The sequence below is a fragment of the Diadema antillarum genome, unplaced genomic scaffold (assembly GCF_040938485.1).
Source record: "Diadema antillarum isolate AM-2024a unplaced genomic scaffold, OU_Dant_1.0 seq00002253_RagTag, whole genome shotgun sequence".
Lineage (NCBI taxonomy): Eukaryota > Metazoa > Echinodermata > Echinoidea > Diadematoida > Diadematidae > Diadema > Diadema antillarum.
In genome coordinates this window covers 43,205-70,532 of record NW_027272882.1, presented here as the reverse complement: position 1 = coordinate 70,532, position 27,328 = coordinate 43,205, and the positions used below count along the sequence as shown (strand labels likewise).

The 27,328-nt window shown below is 41.2% G+C and overlaps 3 protein-coding genes across 3 annotated transcripts in view; 1 reads left to right on the top strand and 2 right to left on the bottom strand.

Moving 5' to 3' along the window:
• The window catches only part of LOC139714361 (uncharacterized), a 50,461-nt gene that overhangs the window by 10,660 nt on the left and 12,473 nt on the right, over positions 1 to 27,328 (top strand). Inside the window, exons 3-5 of the mRNA XM_071626068.1 lie at positions 17,433 to 17,504; positions 20,370 to 21,446; positions 25,762 to 26,784. Of these exons, the coding sequence (XP_071482169.1) occupies positions 17,433 to 17,504; positions 20,370 to 21,446; positions 25,762 to 26,784 (2,172 nt within the window). The remainder of the gene's footprint in view (positions 1 to 17,432; positions 17,505 to 20,369; positions 21,447 to 25,761; positions 26,785 to 27,328) is intronic.
• On the bottom strand, positions 2,507 to 4,263 carry LOC139714364 (uncharacterized). Its single transcript, XM_071626070.1, has 2 exons — positions 4,258 to 4,263; positions 2,507 to 3,682 (listed from the first exon to the last, which is right to left on the bottom strand). The coding sequence occupies exons 1-2, from the start codon at positions 4,261 to 4,263 to the stop codon at positions 2,522 to 2,524; spliced, it is 1,167 nt and encodes a 388-aa protein (XP_071482171.1). The 3' UTR covers positions 2,507 to 2,521.
• LOC139714363 (uncharacterized) lies at positions 5,358 to 6,482 on the bottom strand. Its single transcript, XM_071626069.1, has one exon. It carries the CDS (start codon positions 6,480 to 6,482, stop codon positions 5,358 to 5,360), a length of 1,125 nt encoding a protein of 374 aa, XP_071482170.1.

Genomic DNA, 27,328 nt, shown 5'->3' with positions numbered 1-27,328 from the left:
ATGTGTATCTGTGCATATGCAGAAGATGAGAGGGAGACAAGCGTAGAGATGAAGTCAGACAGATGGACAGACAGACTTGTTGAACTCTTCACCTGGTCGCATTCGACTGGAAATGAAGTTGAACGAGGAGAGAGTACGAATGTAATCCGCTCTAAGCCTGGTGTGTCTGATTGGCGATGTGAATGATCTCAGGATTAATGGGATCATGTTGCATTCCAGCGCCATCAGTGGAGCTAGTCTTGCCGACTGACTCACCCGCCAGCAATCACCCACTTCCGCTCAGCTACGTGGCGTACATGTGCTCCTCGAGTATCCGAGCCGTTTTTTTCCACTGTCACCATTAAAGAACCAGTGGTGTGAAACGGGTCAGATTTCAGTGCAATCATGTGACAGATCAAAAATATTACAAACATTTACCCTATCAACACTTTTCTGTTTGTTTGTTTTTTGTGAGAAAGACAAAGGGGGGATCTTATTCAAAACCAGTCTGTGGTTTCTTTAATGATAATATCTCGAATATCTAATGACAGTCCTCTACAATGATATCAGTTCTCATCACAATGCATTTGGTGATTTGATCTTGAAGTGTACATTAAGCTATTTTAAGGTTTGAGTTTAATTGATATAGTATAAACTTGGGTCATTTTAGTCTGCAGTAGGACCCTTTAAAGGGGAAATCCGTAATGAATAAAAGTTAATCTAACAAGAAAGAGTTAAATCTCACAAGCACAATTGTGAAAGTTTGATCAAAATCGGATGAAAATTAAGGAAGTTATGAAATTGTGAAGTGTTGCTAATTTTCATGTACTAGTAACAATCATTGAACATTCAAATTGAATATAATGCAGATAGTGAACTGATGATGTTACCCCCTCATATTTTGCCAAACAGTGTGTACATAAATTCATGAAAGTTTCAGTTTTTTGATCAATTGCAATTATGCCCCAGTCTCATATCCTGATATTTAACTCATCATCATTTTGAAGTTATTCAACCAGGAGTAACATTATGTTTTATCCTTTAAGACTAGAAAAATTGAATTTTTGCCCCCTTTTTTTTGTACATGATCGATGGAAAATTGTGAGGTGATGACATCATCAACTCACTCATTTACATATATACATATTCACATCAGCTGTTCAAGAACTGTTGTACAAAAATAGCAAATCTCTGAAATTTCATACCTTCCTTATTTTTGATCTGACTCTAATCAAATTTTCACTGTTGTCAAATTTCAAAGGTGACAGGAGAATATATAGTGGCATCGGTATTGAGAGCTCATTCTTGTGACCTTTTTGTTTTTCTGGCTAGCAAATGGGTTGTATGATTTATCCATCTATTCATTAAAAACAAACCACCATGTTTATATATTGCCATTTACTACATAGATTGGTGGAGATTGTTCTTGGCAAATACTTACTCCTGTAATTTCTGAATTCAAACACGATGATTTCATTATCTTAATGGGGAGGGAAGATTGTGTTCGCTGTGTCAAAAGCATAGTAAATGTGACCCTGCACCTCAAAACAAACAAAAAGTCGCCAGACATGAATTTTAAGTTAAGACCATATTCTGAAAGAGCAGACTTTAAGCTTTAAAATGATGTATAATTCCTAAATTATGCGAATAAATGAAGTATAATTGGAATTCTATCAGTAATAATGAAGTACAAGATGAGGAGGGTTGCATATTCCTCGTGCTTTAGGCAGGAGCTTCACACAGGTGGAAGATTCAAAGTCTATTGTCATGGTAATGAGTTTGAGTCTTCGAGTGTATATAAAGGAGGTGGATATTCCACGCCTCTCATCTTTCGAAGTGTGAACAAAGGACCTTTCCAACATCACGACTACGTACGTGAAAAACAAAGACACCACAGTCATTCAATTCAACAGGCACATGCACTGTGTATTATGTTCGCCCTAAAGGGGCCTTGCGTTTATATGCCATTATCACTCATCAATCACAATCTCAACCGAATGATAAAAACAGTTTCCGTGCGAAACAAGGGGAGGGAATAAGACCTGTTGTTATCAATGCTGTGTGTATGCAGCGTGTGGGCGGGACCCTCCTCATCTTGTACTTCATTATTACTGATAGAATTCCAATTATACTTCATTTATTCGCATAATTTAGGAATTCTATCACGTAATACTTCGTACAAGCTTCAGAGGGTTGCATAACAATTCAAAGAGCATCACGGGAACTGTTTTGTATGTCATACAGTACAGATGGCAACTATGAAAGAAAACACAGCTGGCGAAGTAGCATTCATGTGTATTTCTGAGCAGTTTTAATACTCGCACTTTCGTTCAGTGAGAACCACGACCAAAAATAATAACATCAGTTGACAAGTTGGATAGCAATGCGGCAATACAAGGCTGTTACAATAATCTTGGTAATAACATTAAGTCGCTGTATATATATGTCAGAGGTTATACATAAAGGCACTTGTTGTATACAATGTTAAACAGAACACATATCGCCACATTCAAGTTTATACATAAAAGTCATTCACGATCGTCTAGGTCCCAAGATTTAGGATAGTGGACGCAAAATTTTGTTCTGTAGAAGGCTTAAAGTAGAACTCCCTAAAGGTTCTGGAGTTTGACCAGTTTGCTCTAGCCATTATTTCATGGATCGAAACACCGTGGCAAAAGGCAGCTGAACTGGCCGCACTACGATAGCTGTGGGCCGAGAAAATTGATGCATCTATCTTTGCTTTGACTAGAACGTTCTTTAACCATCTTGCTATTGTGGCGTTCGACGCCTTGTTGTGTGGTTTCCTCGTCGAAAGAAAAAGCTTTGTCTCCTTATTAGCCTGACGAGCCACTTCCGTTCGTTTGAGATATTCCTTTAGAGTAGACAAAACACAAATTTTTTCATTTGGAGTGTAAGCTGGTAATTCAACCGACTGGGAAGCGATCTTCGCCTTGGGTGACGTTGTCTTTAATAAACCCATAATTTGAAAACTTGCACATTCATCATTTACAGTCATGTACGATGTATCAAGAAGACCTAACGTTTGAACTCTTTGAGCTGAAACAAGAGCAGTAAGAGAAATAAGCTTTTCACTCAACTGGAGTAAATCGAGATTTTCATTAACATCTAAGGAACTTAAATAGTCCAAAACCTTGGAAACTTCCCAAGTGCTCGTGTACCTCGGTTTCGGAGGTTTCTCATTAAATATTCCCTTCATCAATCGTATGATAAGCGGATGCTTTCCAACAGAATAACCATTAATAGGTGGTAGCGCAGATGATAGCGCTGAACGATAACAGTTCACTGTAGAATAGCTCTTCCCCAAACTTTGGGAAGACAAAAAATTAACAACATGAACTATAGTTGGGTTAAACGGATCAAACGATCGTCTATTACACCAATGAAGCCACTGGGACCAAGCAGACTCGTACTGTTTGTTGGTATTTTCCCTCCATGAGCGGGAGAGAAGACGTCTAGCGTCCTCCGAAAAACCTTCTGCTTCCCACTGTTCGCCGAGATGGTCCAGGCGACTAGCCTGATGTCTGGCAACGTCGTGGGGAGGGGCTCTAGACACCCCCGTGGGAGGAGAATGGGCGGGGCTATTAATGACTCGAGGAGGATGGGGTACCAGGGCTGGGCTCTCCACAATGGAGCGATGAGCAGCGCCATCTGGCAGCTGTCCTGATGTAACTTGTGCAGGACTCTAGAAAGAATGCAAATAGGTGGAAATAGATATGGGGTTAGCGAACTCCATGATAAAGAAAATGCGTTAACAGCGCATGAAAGTGGATCGTGTTTCCATGACACGAACATCTGCAATTTGGCATTGTGTCTAGTAGCGAACAAATCAACATCAGGTGTAAATGACCTAGACAGAACCATCGCAAAAATATGTGATCGAAGGCTAAGTTCTTTGTTCATGTCCTTTCGAGACAGAGTGTCGGCCTCGATGTTATGAATGCCTGGTATGTAAGAGGCCGAGAGCCAAACATTCCTACTAAGGCACCACGACCAAATTTCCCTTGCGATGCAGTCTAGATTTGGGGTATTTCCTCCCATCTTGTTCACGTAAACCACTGTTGTGTTACTATCCGATTTCACGTGAATGTGTGTATTGGTAGTTACATCACAGAGCGCTTGGATTCCTCGATATGCTGCGAGGAGTTCAAGCTCATTAATATGCAAAAGTGATTCGTCTTGCGACCACCTAGCTTGAACAAAGGAGCCGTCATTCTCACAAAAGGCTCCCCAGCCTGAATTACTTGCATCAGTGCTCACTGTCATGGATATGTCGGGCAAAACTAAGCATGTCTGAAAACTTTCAATAGGCTGAGAAACCCACCAGACTATCTCCCGGAGCTCCTTTTTCCCCAGCTGGACATGAGTGTTGAAATTTCCGTTTGATTTCTTAAGCTCCTTTGTCTTGAACCATTCTAATGTGCGAAAATGCAGCCGCCCCGTAGGGATCGCATCAAAAGTGGAAATAATCAAACCAATAAACTTTGCCAGGCCCCTGATAGTAACTCGGTTTGACGATAACAGAATTCGACCGCAACTCTTTAATTTCACCACTTTTTCGAGAGGTAGACTAACTGTCATTTCAACCGAATTTAACTGAAGACCCAAATAAATCAAAGCCGTCTTTGGCGTAGTACTTGACTTCTCGAAGTTGACTAGGAACCCTAAGTTTGTCAACAATTCGACGGCACATGTAGTATTTTGTGCGCTCTCTTCTTGGGAACGTGCAAAAATGAGAATGTCATCCAAATAAATAACTGCACGAATTCCCTTACATCGAAGGGACGAAATGACAGGTTTCATGACTTTAGTAAAAACACGTGGGGCCGAGCATAGGCCGAAAGGTAAACAATTAAAACAGTAGAATTTTCCATTCCACGAAAAACATAGAAACTTTCGATGCTCATCAGCCATTGGAATTGTGAAATAAGCGTCTTTCAAATCAATTGTCGTTAAATAATCGAATGGCGACAACAGTTCCTTAACATCTCTGAACGTTTCCATTTTAAAATGTTCATGTTTTACAAAGTCATTCAGGTTCTTCAGATTGATTATTGGTCGGAGATCTCCTGATTTTTTAGGAACTGTGAATATAGTGGATAAGAAGGCAACATCTCCCTTAGCAATTTCGCTAATTGCACCTTTCTGGCAAAGCAAATTGACTTCTTTTTCGATGGCAGCTTTCTCCTCGTGGGAGAAAGGAAAGGAAAGGGAGTTTCGTGATTGTTTGGGAGTAGAATCAAAATTGATTTTGTAGCCAGTGATGGCATCAATTATCCACTGATTGGATGTTATAGCCGACCAAGCGTGTCTGAAGAACCTGAGTCTTCCTGCCTGGAATTGTTGATGCTTTGAACTTACTAGTTTTTTGAAGAGTCGTCACGGGCATTTCGCTGCTGGCCAGCAGTCTCCCGAAACCTCGGAGGGGGAGGACGAGAGATCGTGGCATGCCGGAACGATCTCTGTGGAGGTCCGTGACGGTTGCCTGACCGCGTATCGCGGTAGTTGTCATACGGGCGAAACGCCGGACGTCTGCCACTCGTGAGGTTGCCGAAACGGCGGCGGTATCTTCCTACTGACGGGGCGATCTTCTGCCCCACCAAATAGGTATCTCCCACTGATTTCAATGTCGCCGAAAGGTCACCACCGAAAAGTGTCTGACCCACTGGCACGGTTCGGCTGCAAATTCCCCGATACTTTGGGTTGAAAGATGGCTTCAAATCTTCTCGGCGCTTCATCGAGATTTCATACGTGGCATGTCCCGCCAGCGTTATCCCATCCAGCGCCAATCGTTTGACGCGGCTCACATCAACTGCCCTCTTGTCGTCGGCGGCATCATGAAGTTCTGCCAGGATATGGGCGTAAGGGATCATTCCCCGTACTACGGCTTTTTGAAGTTTTTGGGCTCGGGAGTCGGCCGCTCTAGCTTTGGTAGGAATGGACGCCCATAGCTGTTCATCGACACGGGGGGCGCACAGCGCCGGGGCGTTTGCAGGCGTTAGATATTGCTTATCCAGTTTTTCAAGACACTCAGTCTTTGGCGGCATGGTCACGGCTTTTGTTAGCCGGGTAGATAGTGCGTCGAAAACGGGCTTTCCAAGCACCTCGGGGCCATGACCATATAATTCGTCGTCAGAGTCAAAGCCAGTGTTTTTGTTCATTTGTGCAGTGGCGAAAATCTCAAGGTCCGCTTCTGGGTCATAGCTGACCTGACGGCTGGGGGACGACACGCCTGACACAACAGACTCTTCCGCAAAGATGCTTAACAAGTCATCTTCATCATCCCGGCAACGCCGAGGATGCCCGCCGGCAGTTTGGGGCACATGCTTCGCATGCTGCCCGGCGGGATGTTGAGCGCCAGATGGTTGGTTGTCCATTAAAGCTGCTAACTGCGTTTTTAACAGTTCGAAATCCGCCATCGACGGCACAGCAGCTGTGGACGGGACTGGGCCCGTCGACTGTCCCCCGACTTCCGACATATCCATAGTTGAGAAACTGCGTATGATAAGACGAAGACGTAACCTCCTGCCGTTCACACAAGAAAAAGATGAGAGGCGTGGAATATCCACCTCCTTTATATACACTCGAAGACTCAAACTCATTACCATGACAATAGACTTTGAATCTTCCACCTGTGTGAAGCTCCTGCCTAAAGCACGAGGAATATGCAACCCTCCTCATCTTGTACGAAGTATTACGTGATAGAACTCAAATCAAATGGACTCTCCTAACCTATCTAAATATTGGAAAGAAAGCTCAAACTCAGGAAAAGCGTGAACTGAGAAAAGAGGCTCTGAAATACAGTGTCTATTCAAGCGCTTAATCTTTACCAAACCGTGCTGGCTGTGCGATGAATGGGACAAAAAACAGGAAGTAAACCACCAGAGTAACAACAATGAAGGGATTATCAAATTAAACTGAAATTAAGCATGCCTCATTAACACATTTTGTCCATAATTAATGCCAACTTTCAAAGCAATAGCACTATCCTGTCAAAAGTTATTAGAGTTGAAAATGAAGAGTGTGGAGAAGGTTTTTCAGAAATGAAAAGGGGATTCTACAGACAACCTAATCACACTATTCTACCAAAATTGTTCGAGATAAACTGCTAAAAAAAACACACACGTTCCTGCCCGTTTTATGATACCAAATTTTAGCATAATGTAAAAGAAGACCCGCTCTTTCAAAAAATACGAAAAAGTCAAGTTCGGCTAGGTTGACCCATTTCACTTATTTTCAGTCCTCACGCAAAATCAGTGTGTGCGACTTTATGTTCGTTTTGAGGTGCACGGTCACAAATGGTTAATGTTATTGATCAAACACTTTATCATCATCACATACAAAGACTCATGAGAAATCAGATGATGTAAAGAGATTTAGAGTGGTCAAAAGCTGTACCGGTATTGAGAAATTGTGTTGTCCAGATCTTTGCCTGAGGCCACATCCAGATCTTAGCCTGAGGCCACTTCTATGCATCCACACTATAGCACCATTTGTTGTCAACAAACAGTTCCCTTTTTTTAATTTTAATCATTTCCTGAGAAATATCACAGAGGCACAGACCAGGGGAAGCTGTGCTTTGGTCTTCATTTTGAATTTGATGTCATCAGCAAATATGTTGCATTATCCTGTTTTATGTAAGATTTGACAACTGACCTTTCTGAAGTTGGGATTTCCTACTATAAAGATGAAAATCTTCCCCTGATCTTGCCTCCCCCTCCTCATCATGTGTTGTTGGAGCTGATGCCATTTTTTGGTTTTCAGTTTATAAATGATGAGTAGATTTCACATGTTTGGCAAGCAGTCTTATGGTAGATTAAAGCATCAAGAGACTATATCACAAATGTATGTCTCGAAGTGTCAGGTGTTACATTTTCATCCTCAGTGTTTATTCTTTTTGTGTGTTTTTTTTTCTCAATATGGAAATGAAATATTGCCAAAGTTCATTATGGTTACAATTGCAAGCTCAAATGAGAACAAAAAAAAGAAGAAGAAGAAGAAAGAAACGAAAAAAGAAGATTACAGAGTGATAATCCTGTACAAATTTGGATGGTTGGGAGTTCCAGTTGATCCCTTGTGATTATATAACGCCTAGAAGGGGAATGGGGGCAGTTATTGCTGAATTCCTAGTGCTAAAGTAAAAACGATTGCTTGATTTGCCTCAGCCATTTTCTCCGCAAAATAAGTGCTTCTGCAGAGACAGCACATGAAGCGCTCACACTGGTATAATTGGAAAGAGTCTCTGCCAAAGGGAGACAAACAGAGGTGTATTATAAGTTGGCATGTGTGGCATTTGCCAAAGTGCTTGTTCACGTAGGTATACACCAATTGACAGCATCCCTAGTGACTTCTTTGTTGCCTAGCAACCCACCGTGATGAGGCAAGGAGAGCCAGGCTGGAGGCTCTTGCTGATTGATCATGTGCAAAATTGCTAACGAAAAGAAATGATGATCCTTTCCAGGAGTTCAGTCTGGGAGCAAATTTGATGAATTTGCCAATCGGGGAAAAGCATGTGTAGTTTGTGATGTTCTTGTCAGCATGCTGACAGTCATTAGCTAAGGCTCAGTCAGTGAATGTGTGCCACATCAGACATAGTAGCTTGATGATATGTGATTGATTGTATTGATCAACTAGATTTCATATTTCATTTGATGTATTGCAAATAAAAATTCAGGCTTCTGTGATGAAAATGCCAAATACAAACTAACGATACCAGTTGTAGCTGTGTGCCATACCCTCACCCTATTGGCTGAGGGCAGATTCAGACATGTGATGCATTCCTCGGCACCACGACAAGATGCGATGTATACAGGCATACAATAGTAAGCATCAATGCAGCTTTCACTTTTGCGATTGCTTCAATAATTTTGTAACAGCTGCAGTGAACTGACGCACACATGAAAAGGGCATTATGAAGTTTATTTGGAAGTTAACTCCGTAAGCGCCAGGTATGAAATGAATATCTGTAAATTATGGAGGAAATTAACAAACAATTATGAGCATCATATTTGGGGTACCTTGTAGGTGCTCTTTTTTTTTCTTAATTTTCAGGGTAAATACAGTATCACTTTAATGAAAAAGCTTGCCCAAAGCTTGGCCAGTGTACCAATAAATAATGCATCCAAACTGGATTCCAAATACTGACATTCATGTGTAGAGTGGAACATACACTTGTATGAATTGAGGAGCTTGGCTTATACAGTAGTTCTCGTGAGGAAAATTATCCATAAATTTAGATATTTAGCAGTTGTAAATGTAAGAAGAAATCAATTTTGAGCCATGCACAAGACATCAAGTAAGAGAAAACACACATTTTGGGAGGTTATATGTGCAAATAATCTTTTTTTTTTTTTTTAAACCGGCAGAAACTTTCTGTTTGTAATTTCATGGGTCAGAGTTTATTTTCATTTCTTTCAAGGCTCGTAAATGAGCCTGTGCTATTTTTATGTTGTCAGGCAGTCACCGTGAGTCTATGGGGATAAGTCTGGCAATCATCTGGCAAAGGGATCGGGAGACAGTGCTGTTTTTCACATGCCTTGCTCTGAGTGAACTTTTGGGACTCCTGCTCCTTTGGCCCTGCCCAAGACAAGACGACTTTTGTCTGGCTGGCACACAGCGTATTGCTGTCATGTCATTGCCACCAAACTCCTTTGGCACCTGGTCAATACTTACAGGCAGTGCTGTGATAACATTACATCTTGTGAATACACATGTGCAAACACACACACACACACATACTCGCTGAGTCGAGATACACGAGTCCTCTTCCTTTCTCCCTACCCCTCCCCCCCCCCCCAAAAAAAAAGAGAAAGGGTTCTTACTCCCTGAGTTAATGTAGGCATTAGCAGGAGCTGCCTTATATGGCAAAAGCATGCATTCCATTGTCACCTCCCTACTGAAGTTTAAGTGGAATCACATGCTGCATGTTCCATGTACATTGTTTTGTAAGTACAGTCAAACCTGCCTTAGCGGCCACCTCTCTATAGCGGCCACCTGTCTATAGCGGCCACTGAAAAATCCCCCCGAGAGAAAAGCCATGTTAAAGGCCCTGTGTATAGCGGCCACCTGTCTAACGCGGCCAGCGGCCACAAATTTTGTTTCCCGTCGTAGATTTTAACCTGTCTATAGCGGCCAAAAACCTGATGGAGCCGTAGCCGAGCCGATAATTCAGCGTGTTTTTCTGCTTTTTAGCCGTGCCAGTCATTCCTGGGCAACGTTCAGTGATCGCCACCGTTGCATTCATCACTTATTCAGTCCCAATAATGCACTAGTGTTAAGTTTTCTTCATGACTGTGCACATGCTATGGTACTGTGCAACAATTTCATAAACACCGGCATTGTTTTATGCGTGATACACACGTGTGCATACGTTCACACATACATGTACATGTAAGTGTTTATAGATGTATACAACGATGATACATGTACATGTAGGCAATGTACACAAAGTTGGATTACCTGTCTATAGTGGCCACCTGTCTATAACGGCCACTTTTTCCGTATCCCTTGGGTGGCCGCTATAGACAGGTTTGACTGTATTAGCCAGGAACATTTTGTTATGTCTAGAGAAATGTGGAGATCACTAGCCTGTGCAACAAACTGAACTTGATACTAGATGATTTATACTCCATGTGAAACACCAAATATTTGCGGTTTTTATTTTGCGAATTTCATGAGTCAGGTGCTACTCGCGAATTTAAAGACACACAAAGATATTGACTCTGATCCCGACGTGAATGTGACATGCACGCATGACACATCTCCATTCAGTATTGTACTCCGCAATCTCGAATTTAACCACTTGCGAAATCGTCGGGAAGTCTCGAGTCGCGAAAAATTAGTTTCACTAAATGTTTTGGCGTATACAGTACATGATCTTATCCAGATCACATCATGCTTAATCCAGTCTACCCCAGTCAGACCGCAGTGCCTGAGACGATGAGGCACTCGTGAAGATTTTACGAACCCGGTACAAATCTTAGGCCCATTTACACTTGCTTGGAAAAATCGTGATTTTTCTAAAATCGCGACATTTGGGTGTAAGTTGCTAAGCAACTACACCCAAACACCCTCAAAACATCGCCAGAAAAATCGCCAGCCGGAGTGCAATTTTTTGAAACATCGCCAAGTTTAAGGCGAAGTTAGCGAGTGTAAACCCAAGCTGCAGAAATATCATGATTTTTCATCACGTGACTTTCGGTATCGGATTGCACCGGGAGTTTACGCGCGCTCCCGATCCCTCTTTGGAATGTGTAGAGAGTACGTCGGTCACTGGCCAGCGTACTAGTACAAACGGTATAGACAGCTGTGTACAGGTCTGAACGGCCGATCCTCGATCGGCTCGTGGTCTCTTACCTCCCTCTCCCTGATGAAACTAGTCCGTGAAAACTACTACTAGTAGCAAACCTGAAGTTCTCCAACCACGTATCATCACCCCATGACGACTTAACAAAATAATGCGTTGATTCAGATTGTGGGAGTGCCCGTACTGCTCTCGATATATGTTGTTTGTGGAATACAGGAGTACGTAACAAGTGTGAGTTCTTGCTGTCGTCTGATAAAATACCAGTCCTAACTTCCAAGTCCTACTTCTCACTTTCGTCATATCGGCAAAATTTCATGATCCTCCTGAATGCTGCTGTAGATGAAGTTTTACACACCTACTACGTATGTGATCTAATATAGCAAGCTCTATAGTTTTACCGTAAGTAAACAGTCTCGAGAAGCACACATTTATGTGTGCATTGCACTGATACAAAGCCCTGACTCAACATTCCAACCAGCTAGCTGTGATCAAAATACATCGTACGTGTATACTGCACTGCAGTGAAAACGAACAGAATTGCGCGCGCTTCCACTCAGCTACCGTGTTGAAGAGAGGTAAATTATGCATGCGCACTACCGACCAAAAAAATTGCGATGTTTCGTGAAGCTCAAACTTAGCATGCTTTTGCGCAAGTGTAAACGATGGACCAAAATATCGCGATTTTAAAAATCGCGATGTTAGTAAGTGTAAATGCGGCTTGTGTTTGGCTGACCTGTGCTCAGAGTGTTCAGGGGCAACAGGAGATTATATGGCAAGATTTTCTGGAGAGTCAACAAAAAAGAAAAAGCAACTGATCAAATGACAAACAAGTAGTAAAACAGTGCAGTGATTTTTTTCTTTCTTACAAGGGACTAAAAAGCGTCTTTAAATGGAATACTTCTCACTCCTAAATGCTTTTTTACTTTGAGCTGAAATTAGAAACATGTAGGCTACAGCTATCTGATGTGATGTTCAGATGATATAAAACGGAAAGTGGCAGGTCCTGCAAAAGGAGACTTCCTCTTTTAAACTACTCCTACCTTGAAAAGTTAACTATAAGCACTCACATTTGATGCATAGAGCTGAGTGGATGGTCGTAGACATGAATGTTATCTTAATGGATATTTGCTTCATGGCCTCTCCTAGTGCTAATTGTCCAGTTGTCAGAGGCTGGAAGAGGAAATGTCAACAACTGACCGAGCAACTGACCATGACAGATGTTACCTGTGCGGGGTTTTGTATAATTATGTTGTGCAGAGTCCAGAAGTCAAATCACTTGCGAGCATTTCACACCCTGTATGTAAACCTTTGATTGTTCATTTGATTTTAGGCAAGGAGTATTTGATTTCCTAAGAGCATTTTTTTTTTATTCTGTAAGATGTTTTTCTTCCTTCTTTATTTCTTTTTTTTTTCCCTGTTCTACAAATGGTCTTTCAGTTTACATACAATGGAAATGAAAATCTTCTCAATAACTTTGTTTATCTAGACACTTACTTTGGCAGAGTGGTGTTCTGTTTGTGCAAGCGGCTAACATGCAGGCAGTTAGGCGTGAGAATATACATACACGTAGGCTACACTGCCAATTTGTGTGTGATCCTAGCGCTGCCATTGCAACTTGAACATAAGTTTATGCCAATATTGATTATAGAAGCCAAAGCAAGAGGACACTTCTAAATTTATCAGAATGTTTCATAACACATTTCTTAAGCAGTCAGTGACAGAGTAGTACTCTAAATGAATAGAATTTTGTTTTGTATCTAGATATATTTACCAGTATCACATTTGTTTCCTGTACAAATGCATGAAAAGCATAGTTTACCAATATCGTGTTAAGCATTATTTAGCTAAGCAGCAAACATGCTCTAAAACTGTAGCATGAAGGTATGAAGATAATCAGATTTAGAAGAAAAAAATAAAGCAATGTATAATTCAGTCTTTCAAGTACATAACCCAGTATATACATTATAGGTTTAATTATGAATGTGCTTGACTACCTAACAGTAATGATTAACTCAGAGATTTATGTATGACTTCAATTTAAGAACTATGTAAAAGTGAACAAATCAGCCTTTTAATGACAACATGGTTTGGTGATATCCTCACATGGCAGGTCAAACTAAGGAAAGCCTATTATTCATTGAGGTACACAGACCATCCTATGGAAATAAAAGAAGAAAAATCATTATTAGTTACGTTCAGACAGGAGCCCTTAACCTCGAAATTGGGAAACTTTGAGGTTAGAGCTTGTAGTTAGGGACCGTGAAGACGCACTAGTAGTTAGCAAACCTCGAGGTTTGCTCGATGTTTCGAGCCACGAGAAATCTTATGGTTAGCGCTCTAACCACGAGCCGCGGGGGGTCCCCACTCGTAGTTAAGCACCGTGTGGACACAAAACACAACGAACTCGAAGTTAAGAGTGACCCCGCCGTAAACTCCAGCCCCCACAATTTCCCTCTGCTTCCGGGTCAACCTCCCAAACGTACACCACAAATACACTACACGTGAAAAACCTATGACGCACGACACAACAACATCATCTTTTCTTCCCATGCGCCTGATCTCTGAAACTGAACACGTCGAACTCGCTACTGCATTCTATATTCTTCTCCGACAATAAAAAAACATTTTCGACGAATATCTTCATAAAGGCATAAAGTCATCAGTGCAGTGCTATCTCTGCATACCATGACAGAGAAAAAGAGTACCTGTAAGCGAGTCCGACAGGGTTCGACTAAAGAATAAATAGACGCCTTGTTAGCAGTGTGGGCTGAAACTTCCGGTTTTGTGGTTTTAACATCGAGTGGGACCCACTCGTAGTTACGGGGGCAGAAGCTTAACCTCGAGGTTTCGTAACCTCGAGGTTAAGATTCGTCGTGTGGACACACGTCGTAGTTAGGGGGCAAGAGCTAAACCTCGAGGTTTCCTAACCTCGAGGTTAGGGCCTGCAGTCTGAACGTAACTATTGTTGGAGAAGCTGAAGGAGAGAGCTGGTGTGAGTTGTTTTATGGGAGTTGAGTGTATGTTATGTGGACAGTGTGTGTGTGTTATGTAACATTAGCAGGTGCATGCAACACCAGTCCTGTTTGTGTTGATATAATTGTTTGTTTTTGTGTGTATGCCACTATATCCATGATTGGTGAGCAGTGTTTGAATAATTTTAGGCATTGCAACAATGAAAATCAAGTTGTGAAAGCCCACATAAAGAGTGATTCATTCAAACACCTGTCAGTTCCTGTGGATGGCTAGTAATGCACTCAAACAGCAATCGTAGCTGCCTTTTAAAGGCATAATTTACCATTTGCAGATGAAACAAAAGCCCAGCATTAGTGCTTTAAAATAGTTCTAAAATGTGAGTTAAGGATAGAAACAACCGCTGAAAAAAATTTGAATCCGTATAATTGATGTTTAGTATTGTTAAATACATAAAATGTGAACAATAGTTATAATAAAAGTGTTTCCAGACTAAACCGTATTCAGTTATGGTTTATTGAGAAAAATACTGTTATCTCCTAATATTTAAGGCTTTATTGCAAAAATCTTATATGTAGGATGTTTTGTGATACAACAGACCTGCACATATGCATCAAATGTGATATCTTGAACACTTTTTAAAGGCGCATAGTCCTGGTAGTGTAGAGGGCGCTGTTGATGATACTGCTGATGACCGTTAGCATTGATACGAAGATTGCCGAAGTTGAGCTGTCATCAAGAGTAAAGTGCGTAGGTGTTGCTAGGTAACGTTGCCTTCGTTGTCTTCTCTGCGCATCACGCAGTCTGTAGTAATGCCAGGGTGCGTGCTTATGTGCTTCTTATTATGACATCACAAAAGAAGTTTGCTAAAGCTGTCACCCCCCTTAGCGGAATCAATGAACTGTGATCGGACCACTCACTACAGTGGATCGGACTTCTTGGGACTCGGGGAAATGGGTCACAGTGTAAGCGCTAAAGAGGAGTCGATAGCGTAGGTCTCTATAGGAAACTTGCGCCGTGCGCCCACGTACGCATTTGACTAAACCACCGAGACCATGTGCCTTTAAATCACTACTCCCAAAGGTAAACAGGACCTTTAAACTAGAGCACCCAATTCAGGCAAACTTTTCTAAACTTTGGAGAGTGAATATGCACACACTTGTACACACATCTTTTAATTAATTGGAATTGCATTTTTTTTCAGTGTTTGAGAAACAAACAAGGCAAATATTTACACTTTGTAATTAAATTTGAAAAAAAAAAACTTTCTTCATACTTACTGACTAAACACTACATGTGGAATTCTGTAATGTGGTTGAAAATACCATTTCACTGCCAGCTCATGTGTAGTTGCACAATTTTCAGATTTTTATGTGTTTGTGTGTGCTATTACTTATTCTTCTTCCCATGATTTCTTCTATAGAACATTTCTTCCATGGATCATTGATACAAAATCATATCTTTGGAACAGTGTGTCAGCTGACTGTTTCTTTTTCTTTGCAAACAGCCTAGTTCAAGCATAAACCACGCATAGTTATATAGTAAATGTCTTTATCAACATACATAAGCACTGAATTGATCAGTGTTTTAGTAGTAGCCATGATAGAAAATCATGGGCGTACATCAGGCCTTGAAATAGGATTTTGGAGGGGCAAGGCCATTTAGAAAAGGGCACTTTTTCCAAGAGGCCAGCCATTAAAGGGCACTTAGGTCAGTCAGAGGGGCACCAAGGCCACATTGGAAAGGGCATGTTGGGTGTTTATACGTGATGTGAATGCCCCATAGAGCTGTATGCTATCGACCGTGCTGCTACATTCCAGCAGCGCACGCATGCATAAGTATTTCATGGGGGCTGGGGGCCGCCATTGTTCCACTTAGTAATGGCGGACTTTGTGTACTAAGTATACATTTCTACAGCGCGTATTATGCGAACTTCTGAACTTTTACGCGAGTACGCACTTGATTTTGGCTGCTCTTCGGTTGCTCGTTTGCTAGCGTGTTAGCACGAGGGGTGAGCCTACCGCATCGTTGTCATCCAATGCTCCCCTTGCGCTCACAAAACAATGGTACAGGGCGTATGAAGACCCCGCACTCTAGCAGTCACTGGGGAATATCTCTTTGTGTTAGGCAGTAGGCCATACGCAATACGATGTAGGTTCTGTTATACAGTACGTTCTCAACGCATACGCCGCGCTCGCTTTGGAGCACCTCCGGCGCCATTTTGCTTTGAGCATGCGGGCATGAATGCAGAGCGAGAGAGATGGCAATGCTCGCAGCCGTCCGACAGGCCTGGCATTTTTTAGCATGGCTTGCAACCACTTGCTCCGGCCCGCCGCTGCCTAGCTAGTAACTCTATGGCCGCTGCGCTGCGGAGGCAGTCGGGACGGTAAAAGCCGGTTGGGCATACATGTACGTACACGTTGTCTCGTATCTCGGAAAGATACTTTGAGTTTGAATCAGATATATTGGAACGTGAGTGAACTGAAGGTATGATATTTGAGATCAGGAAAGTTGTTCAAGCTTATTAAAGTGTAGACTTTGAGAAAGGGCATATTATACGTCATAAATAATAACTTACATTCTAAAAGGGCACCACGGCCACAAGAAAAAGGGCACATTTTTTTTGGCCGTAACTTTATTCAAGGAAAAAAAGGCATTGCGGCCAACGAGAGGGGCACCGACGGCCATGGCCGTCGGTTAATTCGAGGCCTGGTACATACTCAAGTGGGATTCGAACCCACTACCTCCTGATCACCGGACAGGCATCATCTCCACTAGACCACCGAGCTTTCGCCCGACAGCAAGTGTTGGATCTAATCCTTATAGCATGCAGCGGGTACTGCATAACAGGGCAATTTGTCAATCAGTTGCAATGAAAGCATCTCGACGGAAGAATTTCATGAATTTGAATAAATGTCTTTAGCCAATTAAGGATGATAAAAAGATCAATGAAGTACATCTACACATAATAAATTATTAGTTTTTATGGCTTGAAATGCTAATTTACACAAAGGACCTATTCATTTGTCTACAGTTGTACAGTGAAAAAAAACAACAACAACAACTGCTGACAGTATTACACTTGCCCACTGTGCAGGAGCCTACAAATTTAGATGTGTGTATTGATGCCATTTTTTTTAATTGTTCAATGTGACTACAGGAACCAGGACAAGTAAAAGCAGAGGAAGAATCTCAACCAAAGGAAGAAGCATCTGAAAAGCCTGCTGCTGTTGTAAGTAGAAATTCGTCTGACACCTATTGTTGTGAGAGACTAGCTGTATGCAACATCATGAGTAATAAAAGTGTCATCATACTTTCAACAAAAGCCATTCCATTGAAGATATGTATGAACATCCAAAGCCTTTTCTTTATTACATTGCACATATTTGTTACCCTTAATGTACGATACCCCTCTCATGTCCACCTTGACTGTAAAGACTACAGTTGAACAGATAATAGTAGAAGTTTTATCATAAATTGACTTGAAGTAAGAAAGTAATGGCCTTTTCATGGAAGTTTCTCCTGTTTCTGTGAAATACTGATATATGTTGAGAAGGGGCCATGTTGTCTTCTTTGGTTTTAACTCACACAGACAAAATCTAGCATCTGCTACCCCTTTTCCCCCAAACAGGTAGTATAGCAAGGATGTCGTTTCATATTAGTTTTAAATTCTGAACAGGTCAGTGTGAGGCCTGTGAGGTAGTTACAGCATCACTTCCTCTAGTCTGAATATGTGGTAATGACCAGAAGCACTGTTTAGTGAAAACATCTGCAACATCAAATTCCAATAACTTCTCTTATCTTTTATATGTCTGCTTCTCATAAACCTTCTACCATTTTGTCTGTTGAATTTAACTTGTGTGATTAAAGTTGACATGCATGGAGTGAAAAATCTAAATGCCAGACAAAATACACTGACTAAATACATTTTTGTTGAATGATTTTACAAGCAACTACAAGGGGCAAAGTTAATGAATTATTTACTGGATTTTACTTGAGTATTACCTTTATGGAAAATCAGTTTGAATTATCCATTAAACCATTGTACATCTGAAGCTTTCTGGATAATAGTCACCATGCCAGAGTATTTTGATAGCTATTGGATAAGATGAAGAAAGATTCTTGATGCAAGTGCATATTCTACTTATTGGCATGTTTTAAAGGGGAAGTCCGGACGATTATCAGCCGTTTTGTGTGTAAAGAACAATATTTCATGAACCTATTACCCTTTTCCCGATGAGAAAAGACCATCAGATACATTTACTATGATTTTTTTTAAAAATAAGGTAATTCTTCATGTTCGAATCCGTCGCGAGCAGCCCTTCGTACTATCTGTCCCAGGATGCATTGCGCGTGACGTATCAGGCGCAGTTTCCTCAGCTGAGAGCACTGCGAGCGAAGCCCAGCTACGCATCGATGTCCCATTGCACTGCTGACTGCGGGCGGTATCTGCATGCCTGCATAGGTGTGCCTTGTCGGCGCTACTGCAGGAGACCGTACACCGATTTAGGAGTGCTGTTGCCAAACGCTGTATTCCTTTATTCAAATAATCTTCGTTATATATCTATATAAAATCTTCAAAGATTAATGTAAAATAGTTGCAATGCTATAACATTTTCGTTTAAATTGAAATATGTATGTATTATAATACTGCCATACTTATTAGTGTCCACCCCATCACTTACAATGCATTAGCTGTTGTCGGGCTGTTCAGGCATACATTCACGTCTGCTGCTGCCAAGTGCTATCACAATCCGCGATCGTTTTTTCGACTTCTGAGTGTGAACAATCTGAAATCAGTCTGTCAATGTCAGAATTATTGCCTCTTTTGTTGTCCGAGACTGTTGAAAAGTGTGTCTGACGGTGATAAAATACGACAGTATACATGTAACTTGAACCGCGGAAGAAACGCCAGCGCCAGCTTGGTACCGCCGCCGCGCCCCGCCGGTAACTACGACCAGCAGCCCAATACACACAGCGTAATCGGGCTGCGTGTTGTAGCATTCAGGATCATGATAAGGTAGTATCGTGGATAAATATCAATTTAAAATCGAAATATTTCTTCAATATGAAGACTTACTAGTAAAGTTGAAGTATTGACAACACCCTAACACTTGACACATCGGCATTTTTTTAATGAAGCAATAGATCATGCCGCGTGCATCCGCTGTGTGGTCAGAGACTGTTGAGCGGTACGCTACTACCGCTTGCTTGGCCCGTATCACCGTTGCTCAAGCAGGGCTCCCCCGAGCCAGCTGACGCTCCAAGCAAAAAGCAATGTGAGGATGATACGTCACGCTGTCACGTGATCTTTCTCGCCGGCGTACAGAAATCGAACGGTTACAATTCAAAATTAGTGATGCTAAAAAATCGATTGTGGCGAGTTGGGAGGGTCTTTTTCAATGAAACTTAGTCATTATGGTCCTTTATTTATGTAGATTTTGGTTAATTTTTTTCAAAATCGTCCGGACTTCTCCTTTAAATACTGTTCTGGCAAATGTCCACATTTGTAGTCTATTTGTGATTCTTATGTGTTCAGATGGTCTGTTGGTGGTGTTATTTGTTAGAGGAGTCATGTGTTGGGCTCATGGTTCAATATATTGGCAATGCATATGATGTCCAGTTTTCTGCAAGAGCAGTAAACTTAAGAAGTTTAAGACGGCCTTTAATTGGAAAATACAATATTCAACAAGCATTTTTTTTTAAATCCTCTGACAGACATAACTATCACAGTGCATTAAGCAGCCATCCCTTATTACCCTGGTTATTCCATAATACAATGGTCATGCAGTGATTCCATTGCATGATTGCATAAGAGAAACATATAATCTTCTAAAAAGAAAATGCTACTTGTACATGCTTTAGCATGCCACTTGATACTAGAACAGTTTTTGTGTGGTGATTTTGATAGGATCGTTTTGTTTTTTCTTTGTACTAATACAGTTTGCTCAGATCCAAAGTTACTGCAAGCTTGTGCAGAATGGTCTCATTGTGTGTAACTATTTCTAATAACTTGATACAAATAGGCCTACACATTCATGCCAAGGACTGAAAATGGCAAATGTGAAGTTTCTTTGTTGATTTTTGTGCCATACAGGTAGAGGAGCAGAAGCCAGCTGAACCAGCACCTGTGAATGAGCCCAGTCCAGCAGAACCAGCACCTTCAGAACCTGCACCTCCAGCAGAAACAGCAGCACCAGCTGAAGCACCACCTGCACAACCTGCCCCAGAAGCACCTGCTCCAGCAGAAACTGAAACTGCCAAAGATGCTCCTTCAGAACCAGCTCCAGCTGAGCAGGCTCCAGCTGAACCAGCGGTACCTGCGCCATCAGAGCAGTCAAAGGAACCTGCACAGGTTGAGTCACATTCAGATGAACCTGCACCAGTGGAACCAGCAGTACCTGCACCGTCCGAGCCTGCACCAGTTGAGCCAGCAACACCTGCACAATCTGAGCCCTCAGATGAACCAGCACAGACAGAGTCACAACTTAAGGAGCCTACACCAGCTGAACCAGCTGTTCCTGCACCATCAGAGCCTTCACCGGAACCAGCACAGGTAGATTCAAGTTCTAAGGAGCCTGCAATAGTTGAACCAACAACACCTGCACCATCAGAACCTTCTCCAGATGTTGCACAAGAAGAGCCCTCAGCACCAAAGCCAGATGAGCTAGAAACAGCACCCTCACAGCCTGCCCCAGAACCAGCACAAGCACCAGCACAAGCACCAGCACAGGAGCCAACCCCAGAGCCAGCACAAGAACCCACCCCAGAACCAGCAAAAGAAGCTGTCCCAGAATCTGTGCAGGAGCCTGCCCCAGAGCCTGCTCAGCAACCTGCCCCAGAATCAGCACCAGAACCAAAATCAGAGCCCGCACCAGAACCAACCCCAGAGCCTGCACCAGAACCTGCACCAGAACCTGCACAGGAACCAACCCAAGAGCCTCCACAGGAACCTACCCCAGAACCAGTCCAGGCACCGCTTGAACCACCATCAGAACCAGCACAGCAAGCAATCACCCCTGAAAAGGACACTGTCCCTACAGAGCCTGATTCAGCACCTGTTGTGCCACCACAAGCTGAGCAAGTTGCACCCACAGAAACCTCTGATGTACCTTCAGAACCTGCACCTGCACCTGCCCCTGCCCCTGCACCTGCACCAACAGAATCTGCTGAGGTAAAGACAAATAGCGCAAGTAATCATGAAAACTAATTATGAGTACACAGGATTGGTGAATATATGACAAAATTTGCAGTATATGCACAAAGGTTAAAAAGGAAGATAAAAATAAGTATTCATTTGTGATTGTTTACCACAAATCTTAACTTTTTGCAGTTAAGGTGTCAAAATATATCAGAGTTAGAATAATCATATAAGACTCATTCGTGTGGGTTAATATGGCCTAATGGTTTACCCCTTTCATGACACTATATAACATTTTGTTCATGTCACATGTGGCAGTGACCCCAGCTGTCAAATTTCCGAGTCTCTACTAGTCCTAAATACCTTCTTCATCTTCTCCAATTTTATAATGACCACATCAACAATTCATATTCCATTCAGAACATTAGATTTACTACAAATAGAACCTAGATATCTTCAGTTCTTAAAAGGCTTACTGAAACCTCAAAGTTGCATTTAAGCTGTTTCACTGTGACGTGTCTGAGGAATGCCCCAAACATATTTTCATACACATGCCACTATTCCAGGCTGTCAATATTCCAATGCTTTGAGTAGATATTATCTTTTTCAGGGATGAAAGTGAGCAGTGAGTATTTATTTGGTAAGATGAAGAATAGTTTTTACTGTTAAAGACTCTGTTCAAAAATAAAATCTTGATAATATTGCCCTCTGTGCATGTGTGCACATAATAAATTTCTTTTTTGCTCCCATTGCTGTTTTTTATACACTTAGCACAGAATGCCTGTAGTATCAATATTCCAAAGAAAGGTTGCCAAAGGTGTTTGTGCCTTTTTTTTTTAATTGTTACTTTCACATATCAATTAAAAAAGTATAAAGAAGTGAAACTAACGATATGCATCTGGCTTCTTTCCAGCTCAAAACAGATGAAAAACACTCCCCCCAAGTAAATTTCAGTAGTTTTAATGCAGAGAAGTATTTTGAAGAGTTCTTAAAGGCCATATACAACTGCCATTTGAAAATGGAGGAGCAGTTCTCAGATTCCATCACAGTCATATTTTCACTTTGCCAATTTAGATTCCAATAGGACAACATAAGAGCTTACTCACTGAAATCCAAATGTTTATTACATCCTCCATCTCTGTTTAATTTTTGAATTTAGCTTACTTGATATGCCCATACGATTATTTATTTTTATTCACTGGGAATAAATCTTATTATGGGTTCCTGTTATATTTCATAAAAAGTCATGTTAACATTGGGAATCATTTGGACCCTATCAAAATGACAGTTCTAGCTGTCTTCATTTCTGTAGGATAGAAATGTGCATATTCTTGCATAGTTTTACAAAATACATCAAACTTTTGATTTGTCATATGAGGCTTGCAAAAAGAGACATTTCAAACTGGAACAAAATTATATAATATATGTATAGGGTTATCTTTATGAAATGTTTCGATCAAGTAAGTACATGTATGATGATAGCTGCTGGAAGATGCAGCTTATGTGAGTCTTTTTAAAGCCCCAGCAAAAGGAAGAGTAAGTATGTACTTTAGCTTTTATCATTGGACATGCATGGCTATTTCATGTTAAAACATTTCCTTCAATGATGAGAGTGTGATTTTTGTTTTAAATGCATTCTATCATCACACAGAAGTCTTTATATATATTCACAGAAAAAAAAAGAGATCCATCTTTATTTCAACAATAAACACTGTACCCACCACATATTAAACTTGGTTTGAAAATAGAGATTAATATCATGAATGTCATAATAACTACCATTATCAGATTTTTAACACTTTTATGAATTGGGTCAGTGACCACATGTCAAAGTTCATAATATCATTGTCTTTGCAAAAGCCATTAAGGAGAAATATTAGCTGTGTTTTCATCAATTAGGCAAACATGATTCTAAAGGTATCAGAGAGCTCAAATAATATTCGGTAAAGGACGTGATTGCTTGTCAAAAAGTCTTCCTGGTGTAATGATTTATAATCAGTGGACATAAATAGAAATATTTTACCTAATCTTATCCAGGAGTTATTTTGTTGAGAAAGTTTGACTGAGAAATATACTTTGAGTGAAATTGTACCAAAGTATCCAGAAATTCAGCAGATTTATATTTCAGTCAGTTCTATTTAAGTGCTTCCTTTCTTCAATAATTGTAAAACGGTTAGGATTGTAAGTAAAATATTATCAAGCTTGTCAAAGGTCAGTATTACAAGCATCAATTCAAGTGAGAAATTACTGGTTTGTGGTGTTAATAGGAGGGTTTGCTCGTAATCTGGTTTTACTCCCAAAGTCCACTCTTCTTCTCTCCTGCACACCATTTCCCTTGGAAGAAGGAAAAATCTTTGATAAAAGCATGCTGGCTTTCTTCATATCAGAAAATGAACTGGCTCTCTGCTTTCTTGCGGAAATGCAGTGCTGAATTCCCAAAAATGTTGCCATGTTGGGAGGGGCATGTTCTTTAATGTTGTTGATTTACAGTTCCATGTTTATGTGGTGTTTGTCACTGGTGTATACTACATGTTGAATCCTGTGCCATGTTATGTGCTGCTCCCATGTAACTTTGACCTTTCCCGTGCTTACATTTGCACCCACCTGCAAATAAAGACTGTATGTATTGTTTGATACCTTTAAATCCATGCTATTATCACACTTAAGTCATAGCGAATACAGTCTTGCGCTCATCTACTTGCCTTCTTAAAGGATGCTAGTGGTGCTGTACATTGCATCGAATTAGCATGCATTCAGGATGCCTGTGTAAAAGCTGGAGCAAAATCATGTGAGACATGGAGTACTGGAAGGTATCACATGACGTTATCCATGCAACTGACATGCGGAAATTTCATATGACTTCATATTAAAGGTATTTTTAGGTCGATGATAAAATGTGCTGCACCAAGTTTCAAAAGCACTCGTCCTATACAAAAGTCAAGATGTACGATGAGTATTTGATGTTCACATGTCATTTCAATACATCATTTAACTTCATAAGGAAAGTGAAACATTCATTGGCCACATTTCATCATAAAAACTGAGGTATGAACTGTAATAAATCCAGTTTACACATCATTTGAATTACTGCAGTTACACAGAACTAGAATTATTTTTTTAAGTAACAGTTTTCCATCATCAGATCACAGTGATATGACTAAGGTGACATCTAACACGCTGAAACATCGTAATGACTCATGCCGCATGATACATTAAATACCAAGATGCCATCTTGACTTCAAATTATTCTGGTGTCTTTATTTCACTAATGCTATGTTCCCACTATCATGTGATCTGCTACTCATGCCACGATTAGCCAATAGTGTCTCACAATTTGCACCACAATGAACTTGCAGCACTAATTGTGGAGTAATCGTGGTGATCTTATCAGATCCTGAGGTGAGTCATAGCAATTGTGTTGATTGTAGAAAAGTTCTGGATGGTTAAACAAAAATTTCTGCGATCGATACAATTGCCATGACTGACCTCAAGATCTGATAAGATCTCTACAGTTACTTCAGGATTAAGACCATGATTCGGTCATTGTGCAAATTTTGATAGACAGAAACAAATATTCCATGATCAGCTACCAATGGCCAATCATGGCATGCCAGGTGCATCATATGACAGTAGGAACCCAGCATTAATAGGTCATATCTTTAAAAACTGGCATTGACAGTATTCTGCAGAAACACTTCCATCATTATGTGGGTTGACCTGTGTAATGTGAATGCAATGGTGAATGCTTTTGTGATTGCATGCATGGAAAAAGGATGGTATGGTATGCTTGTATTATTGTCTTCAATGCCGCAGGCGCTGGTCACAACTTCCACAGCATGATATGCTTTTGCTCTGGCTTCCAGCCAAAACCTGTACAGTCACAATTTGCCAAACCTTGAGGAGGTTGGGCAGAAAAGGGACCGATATTCATTGCTTCATTAGATAACATGCCATCAGAAATGACCTAGCAGTAGTATCATAGCTGTAATGCTTAATTCAGCTGAGTGACCAAGGGGGGGGGGGGGGGGAAAGAAATACTGCTCCCCCTCCCTCACAAAAGGTGCTAAGGTGCTAAAGATTATTTGTCTTTAAAGAGAATCAATATCTTGAATGCACATAATCACTTCTAGATTTCATGAATGAGCCAATTTTGCAATCTTTTCAAGCATGCTCAAGCAATAACTCCATGTGCTGCCAAAGGAAACCCCATGGAACTTTCATAGACAAAATTGCATGGTCCATGTCACAAGATCTCTAAAAGGGACTTGGTGATTTGTGTGATACATGGTGGTAAGGGATATGTAATGTGTCAATGCACTATGTCACTGAATTCTTTACTTGTCTGTAGACCCGTGTTGAGACACCAGCAAAAGCACCAGAGGAACAACTGTTGGAAGTATCCGCCGAAGCACCGGCTAATAAACCTGAAGAAGAACCGCCAAAGTCACTGGCAGAAACACCAGTGGAGGAACCAGCAGAAGTGCTAGAGAAAGCACCAGCCGAAGCACCGAAACAAGTGCTGGCTGAAGCACCTGCAGAAACACTGCAGGAAACCCCAGTGGAAATGCAAGATCAAGTATCTGCTGAAACACTGGAGGAAGTACCATTAGAGGTGCCCATTGCTGCATGCACAGTTCCGTTGGCTCAAGAACCTGCGGAAGTTGTATTGGATGCACCAGCAGAATCAATACCAGAAGAAAAAGCAGCAAAGCCTGAGGAAACACACACAGAGAAATCAGTAGAACCTACAGAAGAGGCAGAGAAGGAGACACTGACACAAGTATCTGTCCAGGCACTGGCACCGGTACCAGCTGAAACACTAGCAGAAGCACCAGCAGAAGCACCAGCAGAAGCACCAACAGAAGCACCAGCAAAAGTAGAAGAAGCACCAACTGAATCAGCAGTAAAAGTGCAAGATGAAGTAGAGAAAGAAATACCAGCAGAAGCATCAGTGGAAGCCCCTGATGATTCTCTAAGTAAAATGCCAGCAGAAGTAGAATCAGAGGCAGTGTCACCAGAAGTGCCAGTGGAAGCATCCACAATTCCAGCAGAGGCTCCAATAGGTGCAGTTGCAGACACTTCTGCAGAGACCCCTGGAGAAGCACAATTGGATGGACAGGGTGAAACGCCAAGGGAAACACCGGTAGATGCACCAAAAGAAACTCCAGTAACAGAGCGTGTTGCAGAACCATCAGAATCACCAGCAGAAATACAAGTTGATACTCAGGCAGAACCTGCAGCATCACAAGAAGCAGCACCAGTAGAATCCTCAGTGCAGCCTGTGGCACAATCCGAAGTATCAGCTGCAGCACCAGCTCCACCTGTGGAAGTGAAAGCACCTGCATCATCACCTGCACAAATGCCAGGCCAGGTACTCCATGACAGATAAATCTCACCGTAACTTTGTCAGATGCATGATACACATTTTGCTCACATTATAACATTGTCTTGAAGACCAACACTTAAGTTTGTTCACTGGGGTTTTCTTTTAACAGCAAAACAGATCACAAAGAATGAATATAAACACAGTTCTTTCAATTTACACCTCATTTTATTGTGCATGACACTCATTAAAAATAAAATCCAGAACTTTGCACAGTTCACTTAAGTTCTCCATCTATAGTGAAAGCATGATTAATTCAGTTATCTTCACAGGCAAGTCATTTTCAGAGTGCTTTAATAGATGGCACCGTTGGAATTTGTAAATTTGAAAATTCTCTTGCTCAAGCCATTTACATATTTATGTTTTCTTTAAGTACCTACTCTGTTTGTGCAACTTCATATTCAGTTGGAATAACCACTTACCCTTGAGTCATATTTAACGCACAGCTGACACATGCAAGCACAGGAGAAAAAATATGTGACATTTCAAATATTATCCTAACCCAGCCACTTTAATTTTAGTTGTATGAGTT

Coding starts and splice junctions, on each gene's coding strand:
- LOC139714363 (XM_071626069.1), bottom strand. CDS start 6,482: ATGGATATGTCGGAAGTCGGGGGACAGTCGACGGGCCCAGTCCCGTCC.